Source organism: Haemorhous mexicanus, chromosome 3 (assembly GCF_027477595.1).
Source record: "Haemorhous mexicanus isolate bHaeMex1 chromosome 3, bHaeMex1.pri, whole genome shotgun sequence".
NCBI lineage: Eukaryota > Metazoa > Chordata > Aves > Passeriformes > Fringillidae > Haemorhous > Haemorhous mexicanus.
Genome location: NC_082343.1, coordinates 61,261,887 through 61,280,330, shown reverse-complemented (window position 1 = coordinate 61,280,330; position 18,444 = coordinate 61,261,887). Strand labels below are relative to the sequence as shown.

Genomic DNA, 18,444 nt, shown 5'->3' with positions numbered 1-18,444 from the left:
CATCCTCACAGTAAAGAATTTCTTCCTTATACCTAATCTAAACTTACCCTCTTTTGGTTTAAAAGCTGCTCCTCCTTGTCCTGTCACCACATGCCCATGTAAAAAGTCCCTCTCCATCTTTCTTAGATGTTACCTTTGGGAGTGGCAAGTTGCAGTTAGGTCTTCTCTTTTCCAGATGAACAATTCCAAATTCTCTCAGCCTTTCCTCATAGGACCTGTATTCTATCCCTCTCATCATCTTGGAGGCCTCCTCTGGACTTATTCCAGCTGGTCCATGTCCTTCCTGTACTGGGACCCCAGAGCTGGATGCAGCACTGCAGGTGGGGTCTCACCAGAGCAGAGGTGCAGAATCCTCTCCCTCGCCCTGCTGGCCACACTGCTTTGATGCAGCCCAGGATACAGTTGGCTCTCTGGGACCCAAGTGCACATTGCTGGGTCATGTCCAACCTCTCACCCACCAGACCCCCCCCCAAGTCCTGGGCAGGGCTGTTCCTGGTCTGTTCATTCCCAGCCTGTGTTGACACCAGGGGTTGCCTGGACCCAGGTGCAGCACCTTGTTAAACCCCTTTTTAAACCACGTGAGATTTGCATGGGCCCACTTCTTGAGCTTCTAAGAGGGCTTATAACCATGAAATTATGAATTTGAGTTCAACAGTGAGGGAATTCAATACAGCATGCTATATGTAGCAAAGCTTGCTAGTTTTCCAGTTTGTGTCAAATAACGTGAACCTTGGCACTCCTGACATAAATAAGGATTTTGTGCATAGTCAAAGAGCAATGAACAAACCACCATTAGGGAACACTAGTTATTATTTTTACAATTTTAAAAAGGAAAAAGCAGAACGTATTTGAACAATGAACAAAATTGTAATAGGTTTTGAGGGACAAAGTGTAGTCCCAAACTGATGAATGAAGATTTGGCCATTACAACTACAATAGCTGTTGTAGATTAGGTTGCCTCTTTGAATCAAATTACAAAGCTCTTGAGTGCTACCAGTGAATATCTGGAGCTTTTATGAAGCATATGTGTCTCCTAAATTTATCTGTGGAGAAGGAGGAACATTTTGCTTTGTTAGTACTGTCACGTAGTGTGAAATCTGTCTCTTAGAATAAAAATGAAAGCTAATAATGAGCTGCAAAGTATTAAAATGGGCACTGGTTCTTTTGAAGTGCTGCCTAGATCCATGCTAGCCGTTTGAAGCCTTTGTAACAATCCATAACAGAGCCAAAAAGCACACTACCGAACTTGCAGGGTAGTATTGAAGAGAATAATAGCAAATAAAGGATCCCTTGAAATGTGTGCCCACCAGTCCTTCTAGTTCTAAGGGAGCCTCAGACTGTGAAAACTACGTTTGAAAACCTCTGATGATGAAGGGCATCTGCTGGTGTATGCTTATTCTCAGGGATACCACTCCTTTTTCTACTGCTCTGAATAGGTAGGTCTCCACCTCAGTTTGGAACAGGCCTTGCTGCTGATGCTTTCTTCTGTGTGTGCACACAGCCCACCTTTCCCATCGGCACCAGCTGGCATTTGCTCCTTGGCTGTGTTGTGCTGCCTCCACCCAGGCTCTGGCTACCAACTCCTCCATGCTCAATAGGAGATCCAGGCCAGACAGTGTGTCCCAGTGGGATGGCTCTCACCTCCAGTGTGAGGAGCAGTGCTTTGGATAAACTTACCTGTCAATCAATCATCTCTTCCTCAGTGATTGTGTTTCCTAGAGCAATGTTCATCTGTCCCTGGTTTCTCCATGTGGAGCCCATGCAAAACTCCCCACAGTGCTCAGCCATAGCACTGGCAGCGCCATAAAAAGTTCATTTCACATTCTTTAGAGAGAAGGGTTGGTTCTATTTATACACCCCGCTAAGGGCAGTAGATTGATAACTCTGACTCATTGCTGGCTTGTGGGTTGTCACAGCTACTGGAACTTTTCCTGCCGTTTCTAGCACCATTTTATCAATCTCTGACTTGCTGTTAGTGTTACCAGAGAAATTTGTGCTTTCATTTTCAGAATTGTGTGCTGCTTTTTTCACAGATTTGCAAAGTTTTGAATTCCAACCCAATCTTTCCCAGCTTAGTGTTGCCTGCATATTTAATAAGCATATTCTGTTCTGTAATCCAGTCCATTGATGAAGATACTGAATAATTTTAGATCTGGGACAGATTTCTTTGTGGAGTGCTTCAGAGATCCAGGGATGTGATTTGTGAAATGTATCCTTTTTCTCCCTTGTATTTCCATAGCTGATGAGATGATGAGTGCTAGCTCTGTGTCATCAGATGTGCAGGCTTTGTTATAAAAGACATGGCTACATTTATAGGTTATATAAGGCTAAGTCTGTAGGACTACAATTGAGACTGTAGTTATAATGATTTTAGAAATCCTTGACTACAGCATCATCACTTGTAGGAGTTATCTGAAGGTCTATCACTGTCTCATCAGTAAAACCAGTATTGAAACTATCCCTTCTTCAGGAATATGGCATTTTTATTTATTTGTTTCTGCACTTAACAGGTGTGGATAGGAAAAGTTTAGAAGAGTTTGCAATGATCCTAAAACCTGTAAACTGGGGAGACAATTTCTATGGTATGTTCTGAGTTAAATTTGGTTTTGTAAGAACATTCAGAAAATTTATTAGAGCAGAGGTTTTTCTGGGAAGCTGCAATGCTGAGAAAGATTTTGCAGAAGCCCCTTTCACTAAATACAATGTAATAGAATTTAAAAGCCAGTACAGGCTTGGACTGTGTGTGCAAACATCTGCTATCTGGAGGCAGCTATCAGAACACAGTACCAGCCAGAGCAAATGTGGATGCAAAAGGAAATGCAAATAGTCCACTACCTGGTAAAGTCCTGTATCAGGAAATAGATTAATTTCCTGCAATATAGTCTTAAATACAGTAACACTAAATATTACTGGATTTAATCCCAGGCAGGTGTTAGTATAAGAATTATATTGGCAGCATATCTAGAAGACTACCCAGAGTCACCTTAATATTTCTCATTCTGAAGCTGACTCAGTAGAATGCATGATACTGATAACTGTCCTCCAGCATAAACATGAAGCAGGTAAAGAGATTTTCATAGACATCAGTGCTATAAAGTTAAGGCTCTCATCCTGAGGTAGTTAAATTTTCAGTGACTTCAGGCAAAAAATGGCCTTGGCTTCAATAGTTTTTTTTTCAGGTTTTGAACATGAGCTCACTGTCTTGACTAGATTTGTGCATATAAATTTGTGATGTCAGTATCTAGAAGTGCGACCATGTGAGAATGTGATCAGAACTGATCTGCTTTACTCAGAAGTAAAACTTAATTTGTGTCAGTAAGTCACTTTTCCTTCCGTGCAGAATACAGTCAGGTGGTTTTAATGCTATGAGACAGCAAATAAAGAGGGATCATGTGCTTGGTTCAAACTAGTATCTGCACTCCAGCTGACGCTGTCAGTCTTCCAGCTGCCTCAATGAAGTGCTGGAAGAAATGCCACTTTGTGGCCACAGAGACAGCCAACATGCTTTTAAAGCATGCTTTGGTTTTGTTTTCTTTAAACAAAGAATCATTTATTTATGTGCTAATATATATATATCTACTGATCACTCTAACAACATCTATTAACCCCCTAATTAAAAAATACCAATGTTCTTTTATGGGAGCCATATGGATAATCCTTTGTAGAGACTTGTGAGTACTTCAGGATACACTTGCTAAGCAGTAAGAAAGAATTGGACCTACTTTATGATCTGCAGGGATTACAGATCCTTCCTGAACTCCCTGTGCGCTGCCATGTGCCACACAATTCTCACTTTCTGAGTCCAAAAGCCAAAGTGTGCCCTGTGTTAAGAAATAAAATTATTTTGGCATCAACTCTGGTACCTTCAGTTTTCAACTTTCCTGGAAATGAGGCCAAAGAAATCCTGTCTCCTCTTCTGTAAGGCTATTGTCAGTTTAGATTAATTTATTATGCAAATCATAGAATCAATAAGGTTAGAAATGAGCTCCAATATCATAGAGTTCAGTCATTGATTAAACACCACCACGCCAACTAAACCACAGCATTAAGTGCCACGTCCAGTCATTTCTTGAATGCTTCCAGAGATGATGACTCCACCACCTCCCTGGGCAGCCCATCCCAATGCTTAACTGCCCTTTCAGGGAAAAAATTCTTCCAGATACCCAGCCTGAACCTTCCCTGGTGCAACTTGAGGCCATTTCCTCTCAACCTGTCACTGATTGCCTGGGAGAACAGGCCTACTCCCACCTGGCTACAATGTCTTTTCAGCTAATTGTAGAGAGTGATGCATTTAATGTCCCACATTAAACAATCTGACAATGTTTTCTGAGGAGTATTTCCTAGGTCACTGAATCCTGGCCCTACTGAGAAAATGAATGTAAAATTCCTCTTACAAGCTGACTGTACTCTGCACTACAAATAATTAAGTTCAGCTGAACAAGTTCATTTTTTAAATGTTGTGAAGCAGAATCCTAAATTAATTTATAAAAAGTTTATACCAGTAGTTCTGCACTGATGTCATCCTTTGGATTCCATAGTTGTCCATTTTTTGGGCATAGTATTGGACATAGCAATTTTTCCATAGCATTGTTTTCCCTAACTTACTGACAGAGAGTTGTTCACTCTTTTCCAACTCATTTTTGTTAGCCTAAACAGATCTGTCTTTGGTAGGCTCCTCCTTTTGAGACTCTTTCTTCTCCCTGGCACTCTGGTTCTTCTTTGCACTTCTTCCAGACTGAACTGTCATTGAATATGAATAGGAGAATTGTGTGCAAAATTACAATTTCCATTCACCTCCTGTATGCAAGAGGTTATCTCAGGGGATCTGAGGGATGCTGGTTTGAAACAGAGAGAGTCTAGACTTCCAGTTACTTGTAAACTATAACAACCTTTAATGTTGGCTGTAAACTGCCACTGAAAGAAGTTCTACCAAGAAATAAAAGAGAGAATATCTTGTGCATAATAACAATACCGCATGTCCCATAAAAGTGTCAGCATCACAGAGCATTTTCCTTTTTTTTAATCAATCTTTTGGTGAAGGCTGCTTTGCTTGCCCCGCGTCTAGTAGAGTTGCTCTTTCTCTCTCCTGGCAAGTTCCACGGGCACCAGTTTCTCTCTGCGCTGGCTCACCCCGCACAAGGACGTCCTCACGTATTTCCTGCAGAAGCACAAAACCCGCACGCGTTGGCCACTGCAGGCAGCCGGCAGCGCGCTCTCCTTGCGGCACACACCGAGGGCAGGGATGGGGGCCCGGCAGGACGGCAGAGCGCTCCCCGGAGAGCCACCACAGCGCCCGGGATGCCCGGGGATGGATGCCCAGGGATAGATACTCCGGGATGGATGCCCCGGGTTGGATACCCCGGGATGGATACCCCGGGATGGATGCCCCGGGATGCCCGGGAGGGAGGCTGCGGCGGCTGCCGGCGCTGCCCCGCCTGCCCGCGCGGGGGCGGCCCCTCCGCACGCTCGGCCCGCAGCGCCCGCGCAGCGCCGCTCCCGCTCCCGCTCCGGCAGGGATGGGTGCCTTTCCCTAAGAGGAGGGGAAGGGACAGCCCGAGGGCCAGCGGCAGCACAGTGGTTAGCCCGTTAAATAATTAGTCTGTAAACAAGCTCCTTCACGCCTGGCTGAGTTGCAAATATTCTCCTGTAAGCTAAAAAGTACAAATACAGGACGATACTAAGATGTTCACACGTCAATTATTTTAACTGCCAAAATAAAGTATCTAGACTCGTAGGTAAGTTTAGGTCAAAAAAGGCCTCTGAAATTATAAAGTCCAGCTGTTAACTGAACACTGCTTTCTTCACCATGACACCATGTCCCCAGGTACCAGATATAGATAATTTCTGAACATCTCCAGGGGTGGTGATTCCACCACTTCCCAGGGAAGCCTCTTCCAACACCTTACCACCCTTCCAGTAAAGAATTTTTTCCAAACACCCAGTTTAAACCTCCCCTGATGCAATTTGAGACTATTTCGTCACTTTGTTGCTTGGGAGAAGAGACTGACCCTCACCTGTCTACAGCATTTAGTAAAGAAACAAGAAAAGCTCATCTACAACAGCTATCAAAATCCACATGGAGCCTTGAAGCGGCATCCAGAACAAGCCAACCTGAAATACAGGATCTCCCCCTCCCATTTTTTGCATGCAACCCAAAACACACAGTCCTAAATACAAGATCAGAGTCACCCTCCCATCGAGGAATGCCAGACAGCAAAAGTGCTGGGGAGCCAGGCTTGTCTGCAGCTCCTCAAAGGGGTGCTCAAAACCCACCTTGCCTTTAGGGCCAGTCCTTCAGCACCAACAAAATGTTTGGTAGGCTGCTGAGATCAACATGTGCAAGCTCAAGCCTTGAGAGAATCAGAATTTTCCTTCAGTTTCCTTTTTTCCCCAATAGTTTCCTGTTTTTCAATAGTTTCTTTTTTTTTTCCAATATGTGGCGCTGAAAGGCTTTGTCCCTCTGGCACTTGGGGGATGCAGTCCCATGCTTGGTACTTACTGTTTAGCTAGTTCCATGGATATTTGCTCCAAAGAGCATCCTTTTGTCTCTGGTATAAACATGATAACAAAAGCCAGTGATGCTAGACTCATTATTGTGTAAATGAAGCACACCCAGGACAAGCCAATGAGCTCTACAAAGGAAGAAAACATATCTTTTTTAATTTTCAAACACTGCAATTTTTCTTCCTGTTGCTGTATTTTATAGGATACAGCCCCTAATGCACAGAAGTTAGAAAGAAGCCAGGCTGCTATTCTTAGCTCACATATATTGAAGAAGAAGAGTGGCTTTGCTTTTTCTAATACTCCTTATGAAAGAAAATTAACAAGTTCATATTGGTCCACTTAGCATGAACCTATTGGTTTATTTTATTTGCAATCATTCTGCATGAAAACAGTGAGTAGCCATTGTTACTGGTTTGTGGGAAGGCAGTGGGGATCGTGAGTGCCTTGGATTTTTGCCTGGATCTGGTTTTAGTGCACATTCTTTCTTGGAGTAAATCCAAGCATTTTTCACACTATTACAGTTGTCTCCAGCTAATCCTCCCCACCTGTCAGTGCCCAGCATTTCCACAGCGAGTCACGGTTGCTGTGCCAGGAAGTGATCCAAGAGTGAACTCTTAATGGGGCCATCCAAGGACTAGTGGTTTTCTGAGCCTACAGTCCAGGGGCAGGTAGGTCCTCGGGCCGAGGGACGCACTCTGCAGCCCCTGCAAAGTAAAGCGTGTACAAACCCAACAGTGTGCTGCAGCCCCCTGGGCAGCTGAGACATTTGCCAGATAAACCTGGGCAGTTGAGACATTTGCAAGTTGTGTCATGAGCTGAAAATTGCAGCTGAAGCTTCTGATCCAGCTGGTACCTCTGCATCAGCACCTATGTGCAGATGCTGCTGGCCACTGTGACCTCCACGTGTATTCATTTGACAATAGAATTCCCAATCCTGCCTTTCTGCCATAGATGAGGAATGCATATTTTCCTGTACTTACACTTCCATAAATCCAGATTAGACCCAGTTAAGCCAAGGGAGTTACTGGGGCTTTACAGTCTTTGAAACTGAGATCAGGATAACAGAGAGATGTACATTAACAAGTAATGCTGCATGACAGGAGGGGACTTCCCAGTGAAACAGCTGACACTGAGCACCCGAGGTCTGCACCAGGTGGTTTTGGAGACATATCCTTAGGAATAACTCAAGTCTGGTCCGAGGACTGAGCAAGTGTTGGCAGCCAGACTGCCTACAATGTATTTTCTTGTTTGGCTTTGTCCAAAAGCTTGTGCAGCGCTGTGATGCAAACTGATGGGCAGTGAGTGGGAGTAACTGGATGGTTTCCTTTTGAAGAAGACACTTGATCCAATTAAAGTGAGAGTGTGAGCACAGTGAACTTTACCTGTCATATTTTTCCTAGTTTTCATCAAGATAGTACTCAGGATGGAGGATGTGGTTTTTTCCTTTCTCTCTCTCTTTTTTTTTTTTTTTTTTTTTGGAAAGAAAATGCAAATGGGTGAAACACATTTATTTTAGAAACAGATCACACTCATTTTCAAATCTGTCTTGAAAAACATCTAACGGGGTGAAAACTACCTTGACTTTTTGTGAGTTGACTGTCTGCCTCTGGTGGAGAGTAATACAGACTTAAGGGAAACCTGGAATTTCTACCCTAATATATTTCGATTTTCAGCACATATTTTTGTCACAATAAGACTGAAAACTAAAATATGCAAAGGCTCATATAATATAAAATTAGAAAAATAAATTTGCTAATCAATAAATTTCAGCATTTAACCTTCCCATTTGATTATCATCACATTAGAAGTCATATATGGTAGTCTTCTAGTTTCTTACATTCAAATGTGAAAGACTTTAACCTCACAAAGACATTTTTTCTAAAGAAAATTTTCTGAAAGCCGAGACATTCCTGTGAAAAGGAATGAATTAAATGGGATTGTGTTTAAAAATGTCTATCAGAAAAGCTGTGGTCTGATCTAGAACAGAACTTGCATTGATTTCAGATGATGCAGGACTTAATCACAAACATTATGTATTTTCAGCCTACCAAGGCAATGGTGTTTTTAAGACCTGAGTTTCACAGCCTGTGGAGTGGATGTGCAAGGTCTGACAGCCAGCTCTGTGGGGCTGAAGTTACTGGCACAAACAAAGCTGTGCTGGGAACAGTGAAGTTACACCAACACCTAAACAGAGACCTTGTCTCCTGGGCTTTCACAGCTGCAGTTTTAGCAATGCTTTTGTATAAGAGAGACTTATTTTGCCCACTAGGAGAATATCAACTTGGAAGGACACAGAGAAATCTTACCAGTTACAGTCAAAAACGTCAAGGAGATGAGGAGGTATATACCCCAGTTCATGCTAGATGTCAAAGCCATGGCCCGTCCTCTGATCCCACCAGGGAAAATTTCACTCAGGACCAACCAGGACACTGAAATACAAGGAAAGAAAATGTTTCTTTGGAAGGATGACTCTCCTTGCTCTAAATCTAGGTAGTCCATTGATTCAGACAAGGGCACCTGAAAGAATAACTTGATTTTCAGGGGGTTAAGTTTGTAAGGACCCACTCTCTGCAGGCAGCATGTGCAGCAATCAGCATCACCTCAGGCCACCATCCCTTCATCTCTGCCCAGTGGGTGCCTGAGCTAGTGACAGGTGGTACTGGACTGGGGAGGTGAGTTCTGACTGCACATCTGGGTATGAAAGCAAGTTCTGACTAAATAACTCTCGAGTGACATAACACTAATGGAAGTGGGGCAGCAAACCAAAGCAATCTTCAGCCTCAGAGGGGCACTGTGTGTGTTCATGCCACCTTATAAATCAACCTGCCACACTGAACTATGCTTGCTATTCCAGCTCTCTGCTCCACATAAATGAGATTGCTGAGCTATAAATGAAGAGAGAGGGACTGATTTTTGACTCCTTCATATCACACCACACCACAGGTGATCTAAATGCTGGTGCTACTAGCTCCCAAAAGCAAATTCAGACATGAAGAGCTGGCTGTGTAATCACCATGATAGCAAGAGAAAAAAAAAAAAAAAAAAAGACACATTTTTGTACTGTTCCTGATTTTCAGAAAACAAATGAACAAGAACCCATACACAAACAAACCCAAAGCCCAGCCAAAAACCTGCTCCACCCTCTCCTTTTGATGACAAGCAAAATGCATTAGCAAGAGGTTGCTGTGTGGAGAGGTTGTGGGTTAGCAGGTGACTGGCACAAAAGCAGCAAGGTACACATGGATGAGCTGTGTCTTCAGGCCCTTGGCCATTATAAATCTCTCATCTGTGCTGTTATTTCTGCAAAATGACAGGAGTTTACCCAGAACACTTGCACTAGGCAGTCTAAAAGATACATTTTAAAACCAAGCTCCTGTATGTCCAAGTGTGTTTCACTGGTAAAGGTAGGGAAAAAAAAGGTGCTCCAGGAGGAAACTAAAAAGGACTAGCTGAAATGGGAAAACATCCCCTGAGTTTAGAGTCAACACAGCAGATTTAAGCAAATTCTAGATTTCTTAGTATCATAGATTTGAATTTTTTTTTTTTGTGGACTTGGCCCAGATTTTTATATTTCTTGAAGAAAAATTTAAAAAGCTTCACTCCCACCATGGGAATGACCCAGAAGACTGATAATTTTTTTACAGAGACTGGAGACCACACTTCATAATGCCCCAACCCTGTTTGGCATAGTCAAGTGGCCGTAACACAGCCGCCACATCTAACAGCAGCCACAGAGAGGCTTTTGTTTCTTTTTTTTTTTTCTTTTTTTTTTAATAACTTGGATCACAGCAAGCTTTAACACACTTGCTGCTGACAAGACAAACATTACTGTAAAGAAGCACCCTTGGTGCATTCTGTGATGGGCCTACAGATGAGCCAGGAGCAAAGAAGAAGCGAACTGACTTCCCAGTCAGGTGTCTTTCCCTGCCAAGCCAGTGAGCCCTGCGCCTGAGCAAAGTCATGGGGATGTCATGATTGTATTTAGCACGCCCTCAGCACCAGGGCTATTGAAACTAGTATTGTTAGTCACAACACTTCAGGACCTGAAAAGCAAAGCAGCAAGTAAGAAGAGGCAAAGGAGGTGTGCATTCACAGCCCCTGCAGCTCATCCCCACAGGACAGCCTGCCAGCCACCACACAAGCTCGGCTGCAAAAAGTGTTACACATCCAAAACTGGCAAAAGGGATATTTACCATCACATTAGAATTAAAATAAAGGTTGATAGAATCCAAACCCACTTTCTGCTGGGCATAAACCAAGCTCCAGGAACCAAGCAATGCTCTGGGCACTGCATGCTGCAGCTGAAATGTGTGGCACTGCAGCAACTGCAATACCATGCAGTTTTCCAGGGACAGACTGGCCCTTTCAGCCTAACTGAGAATTTGTCTGGAGGTTTGAAGTGTGTTGTTTTCCTGTTAAGAAACCAAAATACTTGAGGATCTGCATCAGCTGTAATAGTGGTTAGCTGCTTTTATTGCAACCACTTATTTAGTGTAGACAGATGCCACCAAAACACCAGGACTGTTCTTCGAGTCTGCTGATGGTAGCTACACCCACTGGCATGGCCCTGACCTCTGCTTAGCTGGCAAGGAGCGGGTAGGCTCATTCCCCAGGGAGAAAGAGCAGTTGTAGAAATCTGACACTACAGACTGTTTACTCCTTTCCCCAAGCTGAAGCAGCAATAACCATCGATTCTTTGCTTTTAGCACCTCTCTGGGATTGTGTTTACTATTTGTACCTGTGCCAAAAAGCAGCAGCTGCTGTAGGTATGGCAGGGATGTGACTTGCTCTGGGGAAGCCAGCAGCTAGGTTCAGGCTCCCATTGATAATGACTGCTGCTGCCTTCTGTGCTGTGCACACAACCACAGACATTTAACCTCCAAGCTGCCAAGGTCGCTGCCAAGCCACCTGTGTGCTCTGCCTTCACCAGCCTAAGCAGTGGCATTCTACAGGGGAAATCAGCCTGTCCTTGAAAAGAGGATCCAAATACCCCCTCCACCCCCCAGCCCTCCATCTGCTGTGCAAGCCAGCAGTATTTCCAAGGGATGCTGTGACAGCAATCACACTGCACACACTCCGGAGGTTTCAGTGTCTGCTCCGGCCACCCCCGGCTGGTGTCAGGGGAATGGGTGGGAAAAAAGCTGGTGATCCCCAGGTGAGATGTAGGTAAGAGATGAGGCTGAGGGCTGGCCAGCACGATTCTCTGTGCTCGATTCAACAGCTGCAGGGTTTGTTGCTGCAGGCAGTAACTCACCTTTGCTGACCCGCAGTGTGTTGTGTGTTGACAGCAGTTAAGAAAAATTGTGCAGTTTAATGGTCCTTTATCGTGGTACAACATAGAGGAAAGAACACACACTGCAAATGCAGACAGAAATACTGCATTGGCTCAGAAAGCTTAATTGTTTCCTTAAATATCACAGAAACTAGATGGCCTGATATTCCTTGCCCAAGTGGAAAGAGCACAGGATTCATATTTAATAAACAGCCCCATGACCAGGATGGTGGCATGCACCTCTAAACAAAGTCACAGGGGCTGTGCAAGCAGGAAGCAGAATAGTAATGGAAGATTTCAGCTAGTTCCATTAAGACTGAATAAATCATGCATAATTGAGCACAGGGCTGGGAGAACATTTTACATACCAGAGATGATGGCTCCTTTAAGCACTTTGTTGGATATTTAATGAGAGAAAAAAAGGCAAATTGTGCTTCAGTGCTGAGCCTGTGTAGTTCAAGATGCAACCATGAGCAAGATGCTCTGTTACACTGGTTATAACATTTAAAATCCAATATTCTTGTAGAAAGGGAAAAGCCAAGAGCCTACCACATTTTGTTTTGAAAGGAGAACAATATTAATATAGGCCTCCTTTCTATAAAGATCAGGGTAAGAGCTTCAGTGGTGCTCTGGAGGATGTTTAAACTACATGGTTGAAGGCTTAAAATATACATACAACCAAATGAATGAGAAATAGCTCAGCACAGATAAACTACTGAATGAAGAAAACTGTTAGAAATAGGAAAGTGCCTTTAGGAATGGCATACATTGCGCCCAGACAAAGAAAACACAGTATGATTGCTGAAATGTTACCTGCAGTATCATCATCAGGCAGCCAAGTGTTCTGAGCGTGCTGGCTGAGACGATGAGAGGCCAGGGATGGAGGCAGTGACATCCCAGTATTAAAGAAACACTCCCCTGGGATGCAGGAAGGGATCACCCTGCTAGACTGTACCAAGCTCCTAGCTGGAGCTAGGATAAAGCTGACTAATATCAGCTGGAAAGGGGATGGGTAAAGTGTCTTGAAGAAGAGTCCTAAGGAAAAACCATGTCATTTTGAGGGTTAGAAACATATGAGACACTGTGCTTTTCAGTCTCAAAGAACTTTGGTGAAGTGTTGTGGGATAGAAGAGCAGTGGGCTTAGTCACATTCTAAAAGATACAAACCAAGAGAATCCTAGTGAAATTACCAGATAAAGCAGTTAGGTGAGGCAGAAGGATATGCTTTTTCGCACAATGTGTATTTCAGCCCTGGAACTCACCGTCACAAGATACTTCCAATATGAAAAATACTGGTCACTTAAATCATTAAATGCTGGGTGTCAAACATTATTTCTCCATCTGTGTGAAAAAAGATCCACCCAGAACTGTTGTTCACAATAGTAAAAATAATTCCTCAATATATTTTTTTTGAAGTTTTCTAAACTACAGATAGGTAGAAGGATAACTGTGCATGCTGCATGGGCCTCTTCTGCATTGCCTCTCAGCACTTGTTATTGGCTGGAGGTTATATGGTTGGAGGCAGGGTAACACAGTGATTAAGTGGACTTTTTGTTTGAGCCAACATGGCCAAACTAATGAACTTTATACCTGGGCTGTAAGCAAAGAAACATCTCAAACTTCCTTCCTTAGTGATGTCTTCCTTCCTTAGAAATACCTCAAACTTCATGTGATGTCTTCCCTCCTCACTTCCTTACTTCTTTACTTCCTTATTTCCTTATTTCCTTACTTTACTGCCATGCAGTAAATAAATTTTTTTAAAAAGAAATTAACTTGCTCATATCAGAGAAGCAGAAAAATCTGAGAATAACTGAAAAATACAGTGAGCTTGAGGGTGCTCAACATTCAATGGAGGTACATGAATGAAAAACGTCCTTGTTTTGACCTTTTCCTGCCAGGAGGTAGAAGAAAATTGGAAGCTGCTCAGCAGCTCTTATTAGTGAAATATTAGATTCCCTTGGTATTCATTTGTTGCTTGGCATTTTTCTCCTGTACCTGCATTGTGTGAGATCAAATTCTTTATGGTGAGATTCAGAAAATGGCCATTGCAATACTTGAAAGAATTCAGATTTCTGAGGTATAAACTCTGGAAAGTGATTAATTGGACTTACTGCTTAGGAGGGAAGTGGACAGAAGTACTTTAGATTTTGAAAAGGAGGACTGGGTTGTTAACAAAACAAGATCCAAGTGAAGATAAGGAAGGGGTTACCCCATGAAGTAACACAGACAGACTATCTAAGAGTGTGCAACAAATGATCAGTGCTAGGGAAGGATGAAAATAAGTCACTGCAAAGCTGCCATGAGATGGCAGGACTTGGCTAATGACTGGCTTTGCCAAGGCCAGATTTTTATTCCAGGCTTATTAAACCCAACAGGTTTTTAATTTTCCTGGCTTCTGGCTTTGCTGGGTATTATCAGAAATAGCCAGGTGGCCAACCACTTCCGACCAAAGGCCAGGTTCAGCAGTAGCTGATCTTGTTTTCAAGGGGCACGTTGTGCCATCAAAGGGGATGGCAGGAGCCTTCAGAGTGTGTGGTGGTAGTGAGGTGTGTGCCTGTGAGGACACTGGGACAGAGCTGGGCTTGGGGGACACATGTGCTGCTGTCACACACCAGCACTGTCCCAGCACGGCTCCAAGCACCCACATAATGTAACTCTGGCAAAGGCTTTCACAGAAGATCCAGTGAATAGCATCTGGGGGGCTGGCAAAAGTGAGGGATGCTTAAACTGGAAAAAGGAGGGTGTGGGAGGGAGCTGGCCCTTTTCCAAAGCAGATAAAGGAGATATGACACACAAAAAGCAGATTTACACTCTGCCCCACAGTTTTGTGCAAGAGGACAAAGTAGACGACTGTGACCGGCGTTAAAAATCTCTGACTTTGTTTAACAAGAGACATCTTTCTCTCTGGCTCTCCCCATAATATGAAACTGAAATGGCTGCTCAAAATTAATAACTGGCAAACATAGAGCAAATGTGCAGCTGTATTGCTTTGGAGAGCATGTAAGCTGCTAGCAGAGAGCCAGCCTGACAGAGTCAAGTCCTACCCTGTATGTGCCCATCAAAAGGAGTGGAATTATTGCTCAGAGATGGGGAGTCAGGAGAAGCCTCAGCTAATCTTATGCCTCTGGCTGCACCCTGATCTCTGCAGATGAAGGCTATAAATATGTACTTTAATTCCATGGCTGCCAAGGGGCTTCTCTCCAAGCAGCAGACTGCTGGTTGCAAGATACCTAATGCCGCTGAAGATCCAGAAGGAGTTGACGTGGTGTGTGGCAAATCTAAATTCTTTTTCTTTTCTTCTGGTACACCACAATTCTGTTTCTAATGTTTAACCCTTTAGGCTGACTCCTTGGACTAACATTATTAGCACTAGTGGGATTTAATCCTTGTTTTCCCTGAGACTGTATCAGAGTACGTAAAAATTGTTGCCTGCTGTTTGTACTATTTGCATCACTATCTAATAGACAGGCTGAGCACTCCCATGTGTTTTCTTAAGTAACCTTGTGATGGATCATTGAAATCACTCATGCCTCCTCCAGTTTATGACAGAGCAGCAGGAAGGGTTTGAGGGAAGATAGTGATTCCAAAGCATTACCTCGATCACCTGTGCTCTGGGCCACTTGAGGAGGAGGGCAGGGAAATGCAATTCACGTCTGATTTTCCTAGCAATCCTTCCTCCCTTAACCTTCTCAACATTGTAGGCCTGCATTTTAACTTTTTTGTTGTTGTTGTTTTACTACTCAAATTTTCATCTCCATGAACTCAAAAGAAATGCTATGGATCATATAGGCTTTCCTTTTAAATGCAAGGTGTTCAATATATTCTTAAATTTGTTTTCAGTGGTCCTCAATTACTGTCCATTTTTATCTGGAAAAAATAGTCACAAATGAGATTTCTTACAGGTGATCCCCATCTGAAGGATTGCTGGGCAAGAAATGATAGATATATAAGGATCTAGAAATGGTAGAATTCTCTTAATGTGATTTGTAGACCGTCTTGCCCAAGAAAGTGCTCGGCAGAAAAATCTATCAGTAGAATTGTCCTGTTTCCGCTGGTAGAAAGTCCATTTTCTTCTGAGTAGCTGGCACAGTGCTGTGCTTTGGATTTAGTATGACAACAATGTTGATAACATTGATGGTTAAGCTGCTGCTAAGTAGTGCTTACCCTAAATCAAAGACTTTTCAGTTTCCTATGCCCAGTTTTGCATTCCCAAGGAGCAAGCGCCCAAGAAAGTGAGAGGGAACATGGCCAGGACAGTTGAAAGGAACTGGCCAAAGGAATATTCTATACTATGTATAAAACATATATTCTATTCTAGAGCATCATACCCAGATTATAAACTGGGAAGAGTTGGCTGGGAACCACTGATCACTTCTCAGGAAAAGTCTGGCCATCAGTCAGTGGGAGGTGAGCAATTCTGTTGAGCATCACTTGTTTCTCTTGGTTTTCATTCCTCTCCCTCTCTGCCTCTTCCCTTTTCATCACAGACATTGCTATTATTGTTTTAATTCTTATTATAATTAGAATTATTATTTTTGTTTGTTTATTTCCATTATTAAACTGCTCTTAACTCGTGAGGTTTAACTTTTTTTTTCCAATTCTCCTCCCTAGTGGGCAGGGGAAAGGCTGAGCAAGCAGCTGTGAGGTACTTAGCTGCCAGCTGGAGTTAAAAAAGAAGAATGCATCATAGCCTTGCTGGTGGCAGATATGGTCATAGTCTGTACCTCTTTTCAGGTATCCTAAGAAAAGTTGTTTTGAACTGATATGAGAGATGACAATTCTGTTTGCAACTGGATACCACAGTCACAGTTTCTCTCATTCTTTGTTAGGTAGACACTCAAATTCTCCCATCAAGACAGAACAACATGCAGAGTGGCAGAAAAGGAAAAAAAAAGGGAGAAAAAGGAAAAATTTTAAAAGGCTTTCAAGGGAGAATATGCTTACTATAATAAAACACATACTGCCATCCAAAAAAAAGGCCTTTTAATTAAAACCTGAAATATGTATTCCTGTTTGTGGGTGTTTATTTGTTCAAAATATTGAATCCAGGATAATCCTTTGAGGCATTTGCAGAGGAATGACTGCAGAAGCCAGAAGCCCTAATTCATGAGGAAGTTCTGTGTGAATTAGTTCAGCTTATCACATATTTCTCTTCTATAAAGTATGCAGAGGAGAAATTACCCAGTTGGGTGGGATAAGTGAACCTGTTTTTCCAGTACCCAAGGGCTACTGGTGGTCCTTGAGGGGTTGCATAGCAGAAAAAATCTGTTGTGACACAGCAACTGGGGACAATTTAGGCCTTTGCTCTTGAAAAACAGAGACTTTATTTGTGCACATGCCTCACAAAACTTCCAGCAGAAAGGATAAACAACGTTGTACAACAGTGACTTATTTATTGAGAAGCCTGTAGTGATCCAGGTTTTTTAAAGTTCCTCACTGGAAATGGCTGCCCATGCTTTGCTTTGGTTGCTGCTGGAGGAAGGCAGTGGGGAAGAAGGTGTGAAGGCTCTGGGTTTAACCACCACAAAGTGTCTTTCAGTTCTGTTTCTTCCATAAGAGTTTTCTGCACTTAGGGTTGATTTTCCAAGGCAGCAGAAGCTGGGTGCCCTCCTGAATGACCTTTCCCTTTGAGAAAATCTTCCTGGCTTTCCTCCCAGAGCTCAGTGTGGCACAGAAACTTGGAGGCCACGGGAGAAGCAGTCTCCTGACTTCATGCACTGACTTACCATGCTCTCTGTGCTTTGGCTGACAGTCTCACCTTCCTCAGCAGAGCCAGTAAGTTATGTGATTGATTACACATTTTTACCTTTTCAGCATAACTATTTCCTCATACTTTATAATACCTGTTTTAATTTCATGAACTTTAAAACTGAAATAAAATACTGAATTTGCACTTGAAGTCCTACTGACAGTTTTAGTTCCTGCACAAAGCTGGCCCAAGATTAGCTTACTTCTAAAAAAATTCTTCCCCAGCCCTCTTTCCTAAAGGAAACTGGATTTTATGAAGCTTGACAGATGACCTGCAAACATTTTACAGATTTCAGTATCACAATGGTCTTGTCTCCTAGAACATGGTTAAGGAAACCAATATGAGCTAAAACTTTAAAACTGTGCATAATTTTAAGCTCCATTTCTCTTATGCAATACCTTTGTGTCAGTGGGGTTACTAACTCAGAACTATTAGTAAAGAGATATTTACAGTATGCAGAGCACCAAGCTCAGGATACTGACTCAAATCCCTCTTTAAGTGGAGCATAATGTGCCAAACCACAGGAAGTCACCTACCTTTTCAACAGCAGATTGAACCACTGTCATTGCAGAGACACAGGAAGAGTGGCTGGGGCATGGTGTGGTCTCTCCCTCTTTTCACAGTAGCCAGGGCTCTGTCTCTCAGAAGGAAAAGCCTTTGGCCTGATCCACCAAGACTTTCCCTCACCAACATATTAGAGTTACAAACAGGAACATAAATGTCAGTGAAAATCAGGTTTCTGATTTCAAGGGGTATTTCAATATACAGTTTAAATTCAGTCTTGGCGTTGAAATATAATAACATAATAAAACAATTAAGAATCTCCCACTGACATTCCCATGTCTCATTATCACAAAAGCAGTTTTTCTTTCTTGTGACCTTTTTGACACTTACAAAAGCCCCCAAATGTGTAGGTTTT

The 18,444-nt window shown here is 42.9% G+C and overlaps 1 protein-coding gene across 2 annotated transcripts in view; it reads right to left on the bottom strand.

Annotated features, from left to right (window-relative positions):
• Window positions 1–4,868: 4,868 nt before the first annotated feature.
• The window catches only part of SLC2A12 (solute carrier family 2 member 12), a 30,639-nt gene continuing 17,063 nt past the window's right edge, over window positions 4,869–18,444 (bottom strand). Inside the window, exons 3-5 of one of the 2 annotated variants that reach the window (XM_059842053.1) lie at window positions 8,811–8,933; window positions 6,500–6,632; window positions 4,869–5,158 (exon numbers count right to left, since the gene is read on the bottom strand). In XM_059842053.1, coding sequence (XP_059698036.1) covers window positions 5,062–5,158; window positions 6,500–6,632; window positions 8,811–8,933 — 353 coding nt within the window. In that variant the 3' untranslated portion in view covers window positions 4,869–5,061. The remainder of the gene's footprint in view (window positions 5,159–6,499; window positions 6,633–8,810; window positions 8,934–18,444) is intronic. The other variant, XM_059842055.1, reaches the window with a different exon arrangement.